Source organism: Mesitornis unicolor, unplaced genomic scaffold (genome assembly GCF_000695765.1).
Source record: "Mesitornis unicolor isolate BGI_N332 unplaced genomic scaffold, ASM69576v1 scaffold7769, whole genome shotgun sequence".
NCBI classification, from domain to species: Eukaryota; Metazoa; Chordata; class Aves; order Mesitornithiformes; family Mesitornithidae; genus Mesitornis; species Mesitornis unicolor.
The window spans coordinates 1-14,936 of NW_010209334.1; the positions used below are offsets into that span (position 1 = coordinate 1).

Sequence of the window (14,936 nt, forward strand, 5' to 3'; positions counted from 1 at the left end):
GAGGGCTTCTCTGCCTTCTAGCAGATCAACCATGCTTATGCTTTTCCTCATTAGATGCTACTGGTCACTGAGAAATAGGATTCTAGTAGAAAGGAACTTACAGTGAGGCTGTTCATCTTGGTTTCTACCTGTAAATTGTAATTTAATAATGGAAAATGCTATCAAATTGGTCTTCGTGATTACAGACCAAAATTAACAACCTTGCTTCTTTCTCCCACCTCTGTGCCCTTAAAAGGTATCCTCAAGCAAAGAGGAACTAGAGACATTTGCCAGTTTACAGAGTGAAATGAGATTAAATAGTTCAGGGTCATTAGAAAGAGACAGCCTCTCAGCACAGTGGTGATTTTAGTGCCAAAGAAATATTTCTCATGCTGAGGAATATGGTTTTACATTTTGCAGCATCAGTGGTGTTACAGCTGTTTCCTCTGACTTTCCTGTGTAGACCCTAATAACTGTTTAAATCGCTCCTTCAGGAGGATACCATTTCCATTAACCACAACTGGGTGAATGGCTGCAATGTGGCTATAATGTGGTGCTTCCTGCAGGATGAATTAGCAGCTGTCCAGCGGGAAATCAATGAATGGAAGGACCCTATGGATGATTGGCACCTACAATGCCAGGTATAACAAATAATGATGCTGCCTGCCTGACTCTCCATTAGGGGATTAGATATTTCCAAGGTGCATTGCACCACCTTATTAGAGCTCTAAGACGCACAAGTCCTTAAGTTCATACCTGGAATTAGTGTCATACTAAATGCATAGTTTCATATTAATGCACTGGTGACAGCTTCATTTTGCAGGAAATCAGATGTTCTTGTAGCAAGGTAGGGAAAGGCTTGTGCCAGTGCATATTTGCTATTTCAAAGAGGTTAGGATGTTGTCTGAAAAACTAATGCTTTACTGCTCTTCTTCAACAATCAAGGGTTGTAGCAGCATTGAGATTGATCCTTTATGTAATATTTGCCTCCCACTTTATAAAATATGAGTGCTTTTTCACATAAACAGCAGGACTGATAAGACAGACTCCACACAGAAAAACTGGTTTGGAGGCCATTCATGACAAAACAGTGAATGCAAACCAAGCAAAATTAAAGTGGCAACAGAGAGAGCTGGGTCTCTTTAGTTTGCAGAAGAGGAGACTGAGGGGAGACCTCATTCATGTTTAGAAATATTTAAAGGGTGAGTGTCACGAGGATGGAGCCAGGCTCTTCTCAGTGACAAACAATGGTAGGACAAGGGGTAACGGACACAAACTGGAACACAGGAGGTTCCACTGAAATTTGAGAAGAAACTTCTTCTCAGTGAGGGTGACAGAGCCCTGGCCCAGGCTGCCCAGAGAGGTTGTGGAGTCTCCTTCTCTGGAGACATTCAAAACCCGCCTGGATGTCTTCCTGTGTAACCTCATCTGGGTGTTCCTGCTCTGGCAGGGGGATTGGACTGGATGATCTTTTGAGGTCCCTTCCAATCCCTAATGGTCTGGGATTCTGTGAACAGAGTCTCTTGAAAGTGATGCTTTCAGAAGGCATAACTAAACTGAGCAGCGTTGTATCTTCTACGATCCCAAAATCTTAAGCATGAAGCAACTGCACAGTTTATTTCTGGAGACCGTTACTGATGCTAGGTTGATATCCTTCAAAAATAGTTCCAAAAACCACAGCCATTTAATACTTAGAAGAAGTAGGTTGTTGCTTTTGGGGCTAGTGGTGTTTGAGGTAAAGAATTTTAGTGCTGTTGGGGAATTATAATAAAAATACAATTAAACACGGTTACTCGTGACTCCAGATAGTTACTAGCCTGATTTACTTACTGTAAATAAAGGCACGTTGTTTCTATTTCAATGCTTTTTTTGTTTGCTTCTCCTAGTTGATCATGAAGTCTTGCACGGGTATAGACTACAAAGACTTCTACAACTTCCTCAAAGTTATTGCAGAGAACAGGATTTCTATCTTGGAAAACGGCCTCGATGACGAAGCTTCGGCAAAGAACACTCCGAAAGCTGCCATCTCCACCCTGGGCATGCTCCACGCAGTGTTTGATTTAAAGAGGACTGTGAAGGTGTTAACATCATTGAGTGCTAATGAAGATTTCAAGAAACTAGACCTGACGTCACTTTCTCCACCTCCGGAGGCATTGCTCCACCACTTGAAAGCAGCAATAGATACAGCGCTACTCTAACTTCCTATTTATTCAGTTCTTTGGAACACGAACCTTTTGCAAACTGGGTGTTTGTAGAAGACTGACTCCTCCTTGTTTAATAGCTGTTGCAGCTTAAGTACAAAGAGCCTTAATATAGAGTAGGGAGAGAGTACATTCATAAGAAAACTGAATACTGTTTAAGTTGACAGCTTTTGAGTATCTAGAGTAATTGGACAAGGGGAAAAAACCCCTCAAACTGGAAAAAAACCAGTCATATTAGTGTTATATTATGAGCTGTGCTGATGAGTACACACTGAGAGCAGAAATTCTCTGTGGACCTCATCTTAGCTTAGGTCTGTCAGGGCTAAACACTGAGATTGCAGCGATCTGCACCCTATTCCCTCTGCTTCTGACAGCAAACCTGCACTGCAGGCTCCAGCAGGTCAAGCTCTGCTTTGTCTGCTTACACCTAAATTGCTTTAAGACCTATCCTGCTCCCAGGTTCAGCTCAGTCTTTTTTATTTGTGTTTTTTTTGTTGAGTTAGCTTCCCTTGAAGCAGAAGAGGTGACTGTACCCTTTTCTTGTACAGTGACATCTCTAAAACTGAAAGTCTTGGGTAGGGCCAGCCTTCACGCTGCTCAATTCACACTGATTCAATTTAACATATCAAGAAGCTGGAGTCCTTATAGCAAATCTACCACTAATAACTTAAGCGTGTGACCCACCCAAGCTCAAAAGGAGGAACTTGAATGTACTCTCACTTTTCTACACGCTATTTCAAGGCGTAGTATTTTATCTAGCAGAGCTTTGATTGATCAGGGAAGCTAGCACGTAGCCTCGTATTATCTCCGAAAAAAGCCATGCTGTTAGCACACCAAATAGCACTACTGCATGGTGACAGAGCACAATTTGCAACCTGAATGCTACCCTTGGGCTAAAAAGAGTATTTCCAGTGAAGTATCCCTTTCGCTTTTACTGGTTGGTGAGAAAGCCTAGAAGCACAATTTTTGGCTGCACACTGTTACCTTGGTTGTCCCTTTAGGGCTCACTTGAATTATTGCTCAAGGACTTCCTCCATTTTCAACCAGATGACCAGTAAGAGCAACTAATAACCACATGTTTAGAAAGGATAGTAGAAACCTTTAGTAGACTGAAAAAAAAAAAAATCCCTTTGTTTTCTAGATAGTCCCGTGGAGTTTGTACATGCATGCATTTTGCATGTCCTGTTTTCTAGTAGAAGTTCTGCATTTTGTGTAGGAATTGGTACCTGATAATTAAAATCAATACCCAGAGCATGGAAGAATGCAGTATGGAGAAAACAAGACTTTTTTTTTTTTTTCAATTTGGTAACAGCTGTGACTACATCTCAGTGATTCAACCTTCTGGCAAGGTGTTTCTTTAGACTGGAAAACTGCCAGTTTGAAGCAATTCTGAAATGAAAAGTCCACAGCTGTTACTTATGGCTGTTTACATTCTCAAAGACAGGCAGCTGGAGCTTGCTTCCTTTATATGAATAAGGTGAGATTTCACAGAGGTGAGGAACAACACTTTTAAAGCTGACAAGCAGCATCTTGGTAGAAAAGCATGTTTTTGGTCTTGCGTTCCCCACTCTCGCTGCATGCTGTGCCACTTTAACACCACCATTTTATCAAGACTTTGCTTAGATGGCCAGTACTTTTCCTTTCATGTCCCACGAAGCCACAACTGCCAGCAAAAATACAAATCAACTTTTACCCCGAGAACCCGGTATCTCAAAGTACCCAGGACCAGTTTAGATGCTGCATGGTCCAGCATCCTCCATCCTCATTGGGATGAATGGTGTGAGTTTGCTGGGGTGCAGACATCCAGGCAGGAGTTTTTAGGGAAGAGGCAACATATCTGCAGTTAATTCCTCTTCCCTGTGCAATGCAGTTGAGGAAGAAGATGCCAGCATAGCCAGGTGGTTAAAGAGGTGTTCGAGTAAAGGAAGGTGGGTCTCGACTGCTCACTTTCTCTTCACTTGAGCTGCCTCTGCACCACAGCATCTTCAGCTCAGAAGATGTGCAACAGCCCTCCTTCATAAAGCCTGCTACGACTTAGTGCGAGACAATGGGGTAAAAGACAGTAGTTTAATTGCAGGAAATTATCTTAAAGTTTAAGCCACGTTCTCCTTTACCAATTTGGCAGGGAACAGAAGCACAAAGGTTGGTTTTATTGATTCAGTCTCTCTTACAGTTACATTAAGAGACTAATTTGTAGCTCAGATTCTCTATTCCCATGAACGATCAAGGCAGTAAGGGAGCCACGTATTTTCTACAGTTAAACAGAGGAAAAGAAATTCTCACAGGTGAAGAGAGCAACAAGATTGGAATAAGAATTATGTGAGCCTGGAATCTCTCTTAAAAATTAAGACAGCTTTATTTAAATACAAGTTACTGTAAAACATACATTAGGATACTCTCATACCAATATATTAACTATTGTAATCAGTGTACTATTTATTAAAGCATAATACTTGTTGATAAACAGGAGGAAACGCTCTGTAGAGGTTTGCTTCATTTGTTTGTTTGTTTTTCCTGAAGTCACAGACCTGGACAATTTAAAGTCAAACTGTGTAGAATAGAAAAAAAAGCAAGTTAAAACCTACTTCAAAAGAGCTTTTGCTCTAAATCTGCAACTCAGACATTACTATTTTTGTCTGATAGAAACAGGATACCAAATATCCATTGGCCTTTTATAAAGGCAGCATAAAACTCAGCCCAATTCTAATCCGATTTGTACCCCGCTGGCGTCAGCGGGTGAGATCTGTCAGCACAAAGCTGTGCACCTAGGAAAACCAGTGTTTTTTACAGCTCTGTCAGTGCGGAAAGCCAGGTGGGTTTATGTTTTCCCTCACCAGGATTTCAGATTTCTCACCCCAGGATGATGTATGTCCATCCTATTGGGCACACACGAACCCCTGCAGAATTACAAAGCAGCACTAGCATGTTCAAGGTGCAAGTAGGATATCCCTGAGATTTAACAGGAGTCTGCAGAGTATAAATATACACCTTAAAAAGTATCGTAAAACAAGGAAGTTAGTCAATAGCAGCTTTACAATGCAATGGAGAGGTACTGAGTTTGGCATAGGTAGGAAGAGGACTAGAACTTTCCTCTTAGGGATATGGGAAAAGCCACCTCAGTCCATGAGCAGGTTGCTCAGGAGCATGGAGATGGCCTCTCCTGTCCATGCCAAGTTTCTGCCAACCAGAAATGGTCCCACCAAGGCAGTTCTTGTGGTTTCATTTGACCGCTTTCTGTAAAATCATCTCCCTTTTGTCAGTTCACCAGTGCAAAACAAACACAGCATCGGAGAGAATGGTTAACTGAGGTTTCAAGGCAGATTGCTACTTGCAGGAAAGTGAAATAAAACTACAGGGGGCAAAAGAAACCTTGGCCACTTTCCACAAAGAGATTCCCAAACACAAGCTGAGGTTGCGTATTGAAGGCTTTTAGCCCACAGCATCCGTGTGTCTGTGTTTTACAGCCAGTCCAAGAGCAAACCCAGCAAGAAACCCTCATCTGATAAATAACCATTCTTTCCATTTTCAAGGCAGCTGGAACAGCAGGGACTTGACTGCTTCTTCATCCAACAGCGTTTGGTCAAGAAAGTGCGGCAAGACAGAGGCTCCCTTCGGTTCCTCGGGCTCAGGAGCTGTGAGGCACATGGCAGGTCTCTCTTTGATTGAGTCTCATCCTCTGTATGTGTTCGTAGCATGACTGGGCAAGGAACACAGCAACCCATTAAGGACAAAGTTTTGGAACTTTGGGCCAAAAATTTGGTCTCTCGGGCACAAAGTGAAGCAGTGCTGCCCCATAGGCTAGTCGAAAGATTAAATCTGTACGTTATAAACTGAAGATAAGCATGTTCTCTCAACTAGAGGGACTTATAAGCCATGCTAGGCTTGTAAACAGCCCTCTAAAATTAAATGAGAGCAAATTCATCAGTATCTACTGCTTGAGAAAGGATGACGCAGCTTGCAACTGCCGCTGTTGAAAACATTTCATAGAAGCATAGAAAGGTTTGGGTCGGAAGGGACCTTAAATATCATCCAGTCCAATCCCCTGCCATGGGCAGGGACACCTCCCACTAGACCAGGTTGCCCAAAGCCCTGTCCAACCTGGCCTTTCCTTACCTCCAGTGCTGTTAACAGAAAGTCATAGAGTCCTCCTTGGTTCGTGGGGTCCATCAAGTCTCTGATGAGATGGATTTCAGCTCCCAGGTGTTGTATTCTGGGGGGAGAAAAAAAAGGAAGTCCCAGCTAAAACAAATCTCTGGGTGTTTGTGTGTTTGAAATCAGATTATGGAGAGGAGGTGCAGGTCTGGAAGTCTGCTGCTGATTCCTTGCGTAACACCTCAGTCTTCTGGAGGCTGAGTCCTTGAGGTATCCCAGCATGACTGGATCTCAGAAAAGGTGCTCAATCATAAGAAAATTTCAACTCTTCCATTTCACAGTCTCTGTTACTCCCCTCCTCTTTCATTTACAGTCAAAGCAGCTGTAAGCCTGTACCATCCAACATGACCACAAGGTAAAAAATAAAAAAAACTTCTGGATTTCATGGCCCCATTCATGTTTTTTTTGAGACCAAGCATATCCAAGGAGTCAGTCAAGGACTTTGACTCAAATTTGCCAGAAGAAAAAAAAATACCCTTTCATTCTACTGGATGTAAGCAGGTCCTTGCAGTTCCAGTGAAAGCAGCACAGACAGAGCCTCTTTGGCAGAAATGTGTTGTGTTTACAGTCATTCCTACACAGGAAAAGTCTAATTATTAGATGGTCAGTGCTCAAGACTTTCCTAGTCTCCAAACTGAATCACAGTGCCCCACTGAGAATAGAAAACCAGCAGATGTAGGATATATAGATGATGCCTTGAAGGCATCAACACTTTGCATTCAAAGGCTTCACGTTCCTATTTTTTATTATGATCTGAGATGCAAGGAAGACTGCATTTCCAATTACAACCCTGAATTATCCTCTCAGATAAGAGATGGACACTCAGGAAGTCCTCAGCCACTTTATACCATGGCCAATGCCATAACACCACAGCTGGTGGACAGTAGCACACAGAAACCCCAATACAGCTCAGGAAAAAGCGTGTTAAAACACAAACCTTAATTTTTCATTAAAATTATTTGACCTAGAAATGTGGCTGTCCTTTCTCTGAGGTATCGCACAACAACAGGTCTGAGAAATGAAAAGCATCCACTTACTTTGCTCGGGACACAACATACATCAACAGGGGCAACAGGTCATCCATGGGGAGCTTGTAGTCCTTCTCCACCACCCGGGACACGGTGCTCTCTATCTCCTCATACGTCTTCTGGAGGATCACCAGCTTTTCTCGGGGATCCACCGTGGTGCTGTCAGTGGGAAAACAGCCACGTCAGAGATGCTTTCACTACACAACTAAAGAGATAAAGCAGGAGAACTGCCAGGAAGTCCATCAACCATCTCAAATGGCTGCACCAACAAGGGCTCAACAAGGTTGTCCCAGGAGGCATCACCAGGGTATAACATCATCCAGATGGACCTTGAGTCTTCTCAAGTCCTGAACGTTACCTGCTCACTCTAGAGTTAGTCTTTCATTTTAGACAGGGCTAACCTGAGTCAGTCCCTCAAATAAAAGCTAGAGTGGGAGATTAATCATTTTGGGTAGTCCTATCAAGAAATTGCTCTTGTGAGGAACAAATACAGTTGTCATATCTATAAGGTGGGGGCATTTTTCTGCTCATAACACCCTGCCAAGGTACACATAGCCTGTGCTGCCTTCCCAGAAGTGAAGTCACTTTGGGTTTCATAGGGAGCTTCTCACTAGTACTAGTGTAGTTATGGACCTGAGGATGGATCCCACAACAATTCCCTGCTCCCATTTATCTTCCATCCCACTTGTTACTGCAGCACCGTCCCCTAGCAAGCCAAAAAAACAAGCTGAGCTTCTTAAATTGAGCTCTACTTTGCTGCATTAACATCTTGGGATGCCACCCTGGCTTGACAACCCTCACATAGCTCCATGTGTCCAAAGCAAGGGGCTCTACCATGACCAGGCTGTCACAGCCAAGCCCAATTTGCCATGTACAGTCACACCAGTGAAGTACATTTCATTAAGGTCTGATTTTGTGTAGGAATATCTCTGCAAAACGTACAGTCACATCAATGAAATACATTTCATTAAAGTCTGATTTTGTGTAGGAATATCTCTGCAAAATTAAGGGGAAATATTTGCCAGGGGGAAGCTGCATTTAAACGTGACTGATATTGTATTCATATATTCTGGGAGATGAAATAATTCTACAGTAGTTACCTTTTCTTTTAAGCAGAAATAATATCACAGACAGCTTTTCTTTCGGGGGGAAGCTGCATTTAAACATGACTGATATTGTATTCATATTTTCTGGGGGGGGGAGATAATTCTACAGTAGTTACATTTTCTTTTAAACAGAAATAATATCACAGACAGCTTTTCTTTCGATAATTTTGTGGACTGACCCAGAAATGCTTTTGTAAACTGGTGTGAATTGATGGCATTTTCCAGAAAACAGAAAATCCCTGGTTGTCAGTTGGAAATTATGGCCAATGACTTACATCAGCTTCTGCAAGCACTCCGTGGCTGACAGGAAACACTTGTCTTTGATAAGGGACCGCCTCTGAAAGAGAGACAAAGAGTTGTGCCTCTGTAAGAGCACATCACAGAGATGCCACCACATGGCGCCTCAGCACTGGACCCAAAACAAGCACAACTGCTGCCCATAAAGAAGGGCACAATAAAATAACTAACCACCACACCATGTAGCTCTGATTTCTGAGCACAGTTTGCCCTGTGGTTACTCAGGTGAAGCTCTATCATTAATCAGAACCAACACATAGCCCCAGTGCCATCTCAGTAACACACCCAAACTGGCTTTTAGCATTATTTCTTACCTGGTTGGTTGTCAGGGTGAGATCTTTCAGAGGCCAGAGGTGTCTGAAAGGAGATTACAGAAATAAGATATAGGAGGCAGATGTCCATGTTGTACGACCCCAACTCCTACAAAGATAGCCTGAGAGAGCTGGGGTTGTTCAGCCTAGAGAAGAGAAGGCACCAGGGATACCTTATAAAGATCTTCCAGGACCTGAAAGGTGCCTATAAGAAATCTGCGAAGAGCTGTTCACTAGGGCATGTAGCAATAGGACCAGGGCTAATGGTTTTAAACTAGAAAAGGGGAGATTTATGTTGGATATGAGGAAAGAGTTATTCACCATGAGGTGGTCGATCACTGGCACAGGCTGCACAGAGAGGTGGTGGAGCCCCCATCTCTGGAGATATTCAAGGTCAGGCTTGATAGGGCTCTGAGCAACCTGATCTGGTACCAATGTCCCTGCTCACTGCAAGGTTGGACTGGAGGAGCTTTAAAGGTCCCTTCCAACCCTATACATTTTGTGATTCTGTCTTAGCTTCACCCTAAGTCAGTTTTGACTGTTTTTATCTCCTCGTTCAAGGTGATGCTGAAGTCTTGTAGGTGCATGAGGCTGAGTTCACTTCTCTCATTACACTGCTACAGGAATTAATAGCTTAAACTCATTAAGCTGAGTGTAGGGTTCGTTTTACTCACAGATGCTTCTGTAGTAATCAGTGGAGAGTTTGGGCACTTCCAGGTTCAATTCCTCTCACTGCGTCTACACTGAATCAAACTGAAAAATTGAAACACTGAGTTTCCTGCTACCCTGCTTAAGTCCTCAAGCTGCAGATGATGCTGTGTTAGAAAAGCTCACATGTCTCTGGAGTCTATTTGTCCTCACATATTGCTTCCAAAGATGTCAATAGCTGCAGAAATGAATGAAGAACACGTCTGGCTTCACAGTCTTTTCCCTGTTTTGAAACTGTGTGCCTACATTAATATGGCAGATACCATTGGATGGACTATAGCCCTTTCTAAAATACATTTACAAACTGTCTGATTGGTCCTGAATTGGAGCAAAGTGCTTGTTTGGTGACCAGAAAAGCCAAGATTTTTGCTACAGGAAAATGGAAGTTAGCAGAAATAACAACAGCTTTCCAATAGTCGGTGTTGTTCCAGACAGTATTTCAGGCACTCTGTGACAGGATTTCCTCCAACAGACTAGAGAAAACTTCAGTGTTAGAGCCAATGATGGACCCAGGAACAGGTCATATGTCCTTTCCTCCTGTGCCATCAGAGTTTTTCCCTGTCTGCTGCCTTCCCAGCTGATATAATGAGGTTGGATCCTGGGATGAAAAGATGTCACTTACTTTTGCACATCCAGAAACTCCAGCAGCTTGATGTCAGGAAATAAACTTAGGTCCACGATCCCTTGGCAGTAGAGGTCATCCTCTCTTTCATGATAGAGCATGTAGAGCATGAAAAGTTCAGGGTAGAAGCAGGGCAAGATCAGTGGCAGGACCACACTGCATGCCTTCTGGTCACTATGGGGGAGAAAAGCAAAGCAGAGCCCTGAGGTGAGACCTATAGCTTTGAGGCACGCAGGATACAAGGGAAGAGGCAGCTTCTGAGACTCCAAAGTGTTCTCATTTTTTTCCCCTCCTTCCTCCACCTCCTCAATGTCACAGCTGGACAGTAGTGACCTATATAACACTCATGCTGAAGATGCAAGTGCATCTCGTGCTGTAGCACACAGCCAGTTGCTGTTTCCCCACAAGGTCTCCTTAGTTACTGGAAAAAACCTGGAGCACCAGAGACCTGTCTCCAGCTGTTCCTTCTGAGCTGTTTCAGTAGAGCACTTGTGGTTTCTTAAGGAAGACAGACCAAATAAAGTCAGATAAAGCTCTTTTCCAGCTATTTGCCATTCCACCAACCTCTTGGGTTCCTTCAGTCCGCATGGGGCTGGCTGCAGACTACAGCAAAGCTAAATCTAGACCAAATGGGGACGGCTGAACAAAGATGTTTCTTCCCACCTCCAAAAACCTTAAACCTGGATCTCCCACAATTATTCCTACCTTTTTATTGTAGGAACATCACATCTTCTACCTCCTCTGTCACATTTACCACATTTTACTCCCTATTTTCAGGCCTGCCTTTTTCTCAGTGCTGATATGGAAGTCGCCATCAATGAACAAGTTCCTGTGACTAATGCAAAGCATGTGGTAGTGCTGGGACTGCTGTCCCACACAACCCTGCTACCGCACAGGAGCTGGTGTGGGTAATCTTTCACACACCTCCAACTCACCACTCTATTCTGCTACAAAACACGATTACAAGAAGTTGTTCTCATGCATCAAGCAGAATTACTGAAACCTTTTCACTCAGAGAGAAGTGTGGGCTCTAAACCTGACTCAGATGGACAAATACAATCCGCTCAGCACTTCAAGTATTTTAGAAGACATCCCATATGTCCAAGCAGCTTAAAATAAAACCGCCAGTGGTGACACATACCTTGTATCTCCATCCACACACTTTGCAGGCAGTTGGCTCTTCTGTTCCAGTGCCAGATGGAGCAAACCCCTAGAAGAGAAGAACCAAGGTTTAGTTCCCCCTCTCCTTTTTAAAGAATAATTTGGTATTTATAACTGAGCAGCTCAACTGTCCCAGTATCAAGTGGGATATTAGTAAACCTCTCTGCAGTCCTTGCATGTTGTTTCAGTATTTAAGTTTCACTATTTGAGGGCATTCTTCATTACCAGCAGAAGGCTTCAGGGATGAAAAAGTGTTTCAAAAATCTTTATGGCTTCTGAAGAGTAGGGTGGTCAATGTGGAGACACTGACCACGGTCTGTATTGAACATCATCTCCTTCCATTCCCACTCAAGGGACATGAAGTTTCAGGACCTATCATACCAACCAATCCTCTAATCCATCTGTGAACATTAGAAAAATGTTCACTCCAAAAAAAGTATCTTGGGTTTGTTTTCATATTTCCAAGCCAAAATTCCATAATCTTAAAATGCAGATTAAGGAGGGGTTGCCTTTTTTAAATGTAGAAGTATCAGCCTAGGAAATGTAGCCAGGGGAATAGTAGATCAAAGTGCGTGTCCCTCTCCACATCCCATCTGAAAGGTCTGGAGACATGAAACAAGCTTTCCAAGGTATGCACTGAGCTCAGAAGCACCTTCACATGAACCAGTGCTCAGGTTCTCAGCCCTGTTTTGCTGTCCATGAACACAGCTCAGATGAACCGAATCAAATCTGAGCTGTTCCTATCAGCTGTGCAGCTCTTCTCAGACTGCACCAGGACAGACAACTCCTCATCACAGAGCTGGCAGCCTTCCTCAAGCACACGAGGCTACACTGATAACAACAGAGCTTTTATCCAACCTCTTGTTTTTAAGGCAAGACCACAAGTGCAGCTAAAGGCAGAGCTCCACACCTCTGCCTACTGTGGCATTTCTTTATCTCATCCAAAAAGGTATTCAAACAGCAACATGACCCCAATTATGCCTTTGATCCAGCCCTTAATTACCCATGGGCACAACTACACAACCGAACAACCTCATTTTCGAGTCACTACCCACATCAGCTGAGCCTCAACAATGCGCTTGCACTGCGTGTTCTTAGCTCCTGTTGAGCTGAGGCACGTTAAGCTTGAGCTATTTTTCACTCTACCACAGATATCAAACACCAGAGTTGTGTGCTCCGATATATTTTGCTGTCCTCGTTACTTAGTGAGGTTTCTTGCTCATATCTGTGCTTGTCTAAATGAGGCCTTATTATGTGCAACAGCTCATTGAGCTGCCATCACTCAGTGAGATTTAGTCATATTAAAGCTCCTGGGTCCCATAGTGAGCAATTGGCATAATAAAGGTTCCTTAGGTCCACACGACCTTAGGTATTGCAAAAAACCTCTTTATCTATCACCATTCTGAAGCAACTCTCCCAAAAAATACACTGTGAAATAAAGCAGCCCTGTCACCTGGAAACATTATCCCAACGGTCTACTCCACAAGCCTTCTATGCCCATATCCATTGGAAAGGCTCAGCGTGCTTAACTTACTGGTAAAACTCCCATATTTTCTTTGCATAGTACTTGACTTCCTCTTGTGCCATAGTCAGCAAGTGTCTGTTGGCTCCAATCCCAGAATATGTTGCCTGAAAAGCTATCGTCAAGGCCTTCAGCAGCTTTCCCAGTGGGTGCAGGGAAGACTTCAATGCCTGCATGATAAAGGAAAATTAAATTGTACAAGTCAGCCCTTGCCATTAGTAGAGGATAACACTGAAAAGCCACACACCCTTCTCTTGTCAGCAAAGGAGAACAAGCCTGGAGGTAATCAACTGTAATTTTGGTCTGTTTTGGCTGCCACAAGCCCATTCTCCTCCCATTATCAGGCAGAAATATGCTTAGTAAGATGCTATTCTGATGAGATTTGCTGTGATATTCAAGAGAGAGAGCAAAGAGTGCTTCAGGGAAAGGCTGGTTTAGTGAAAAACAACCACTGAGAGTGCATGAAAGGTAATTAATTACTTTTAGCAGCTGGTTATTCTCTGATACAGTTTGAGAACCCAGAGTGAAGTTTTATCATCACTTCCTGGCCTCTATAGCTGTACACAAAATGAGTGTCCAAAAACCATGTAACCTCCTCTTCACAAGCATAGGTATTCACACATAATTTAGAGAAGGCTCTTGAAGTCACTGGCAATGTTACATGCGCTAACAGAAAGCAACAGAAAGATCCTACAACCTGTGTCCGTGTCTGGGGATCATCATGGTTTTTAAACTTTACCTTCTCTAAATAACTCTGTAGTGACTCCAGTCCCTGGTGGTGGACAAGCTCTTCAAGAATATCTTCTATCTTCCAGGATACATCCTCAGTCCCCCTGAAAAGATGAGAGGTGAGGAAGGAAAACCACACAATGAAGCCCTGGGATAAATCCCAATTGGTATTGCAGGAGAATACCAATGGACCAATGAGACTATAAGAGTGAATTAATTTTTCTCCACCCTTTTTCAATGGCATTGCTCCACTGGCTTACAATCCCTGTGATTATCTAAATTCATCACCTTTAACTCACCTTACAACCAGTTTGGCTTGCATCCTGCATGCTTGTCTGATCTATTTTACACAACCAGTCTAGGTTGCATCCTGCATGCTTGTCTGATCTATTTTAGATACTTTTTTAAGGGGAGATGAGTTTGCTCTGCATTAGCTGATGAAATCATCTAGGTTTCCCTCTAATAAAAGAGGAGTCAGCAATGTCTGGGTCCATATGCAGATGCTTACATTTAATCAAATGAAGCCCATCCAACTTTTCACTTGTAAGAATCCATCTCAACAGCACAACCTTAAATACAGGCTTAAAATTCATCCTCCTGTCTTATGAGGAGGAAAACTGGATAATGCTTGGGTTCATAACTTTGACACATGGCAAACCTTAATGTAAAACACTATCCTGTCTACACAAATGGGCTCCTCTGTTGCAATGAGGCCATGCAATACTCATACCTTTGGCAGAAGAGGTACTCCTGAGATTTCCGCAGCTCCTTGCTCGTTTGTATGTGGAACCCTGTGAAAGACTCTTCCGTTTCTTCTTTGCAGCCTGAGTGGATGAACTCCAGGAACTGGTCATAGATTCCCTTCCATCTCTTCTCTACTGGGAACTCATCGAGGCCCAGCTGACTGCAAATCATGACATGGCATTAGACAGTTCTGCATCCCTCCTCAATTACTTCAGACTTCACCTTCAAATACGGAAGGTTCTCCAAATTCAGATGTTAACATAGGAACTATTAGGCAGTGCCTAACTGGTAATTCAACAAAAGCTGGAAGGTTCTCCAAATTCAGATATTAACATAAGAACTATAAGGCAGTGCCTAACTGGTAATTCAACAAAAG

At 43.1% G+C, this 14,936-nt stretch overlaps 2 protein-coding genes across 2 annotated transcripts; one reads left to right on the plus strand and one right to left on the minus strand.

Moving 5' to 3' along the window:
* Window positions 1–473: 473 nt before the first annotated feature.
* JMJD4 (jumonji domain containing 4) lies at window positions 474–2,268 on the plus strand (the record flags this gene model as incomplete). Its single annotated transcript, XM_010192847.1, has 2 exons — window positions 474–620; window positions 1,866–2,268. Coding segments are annotated over 2 exons (459 nt in total), but the record flags the coding sequence as incomplete, so codon positions are not given.
* Window positions 2,269–5,805: 3,537 nt separating this feature from the next.
* Window positions 5,806–14,720, minus strand: ALS2CL (ALS2 C-terminal like; the record flags this gene model as incomplete). Its single annotated transcript, XM_010192848.1, has 10 exons — window positions 5,806–5,877; window positions 6,294–6,390; window positions 7,370–7,519; window positions 8,742–8,803; window positions 9,078–9,120; window positions 10,405–10,578; window positions 11,546–11,614; window positions 13,100–13,257; window positions 13,827–13,920; window positions 14,547–14,720. Coding segments are annotated over 10 exons (1,093 nt in total), but the record flags the coding sequence as incomplete, so codon positions are not given.
* Between the last annotated feature and the right edge of the window lie 216 nt (window positions 14,721–14,936).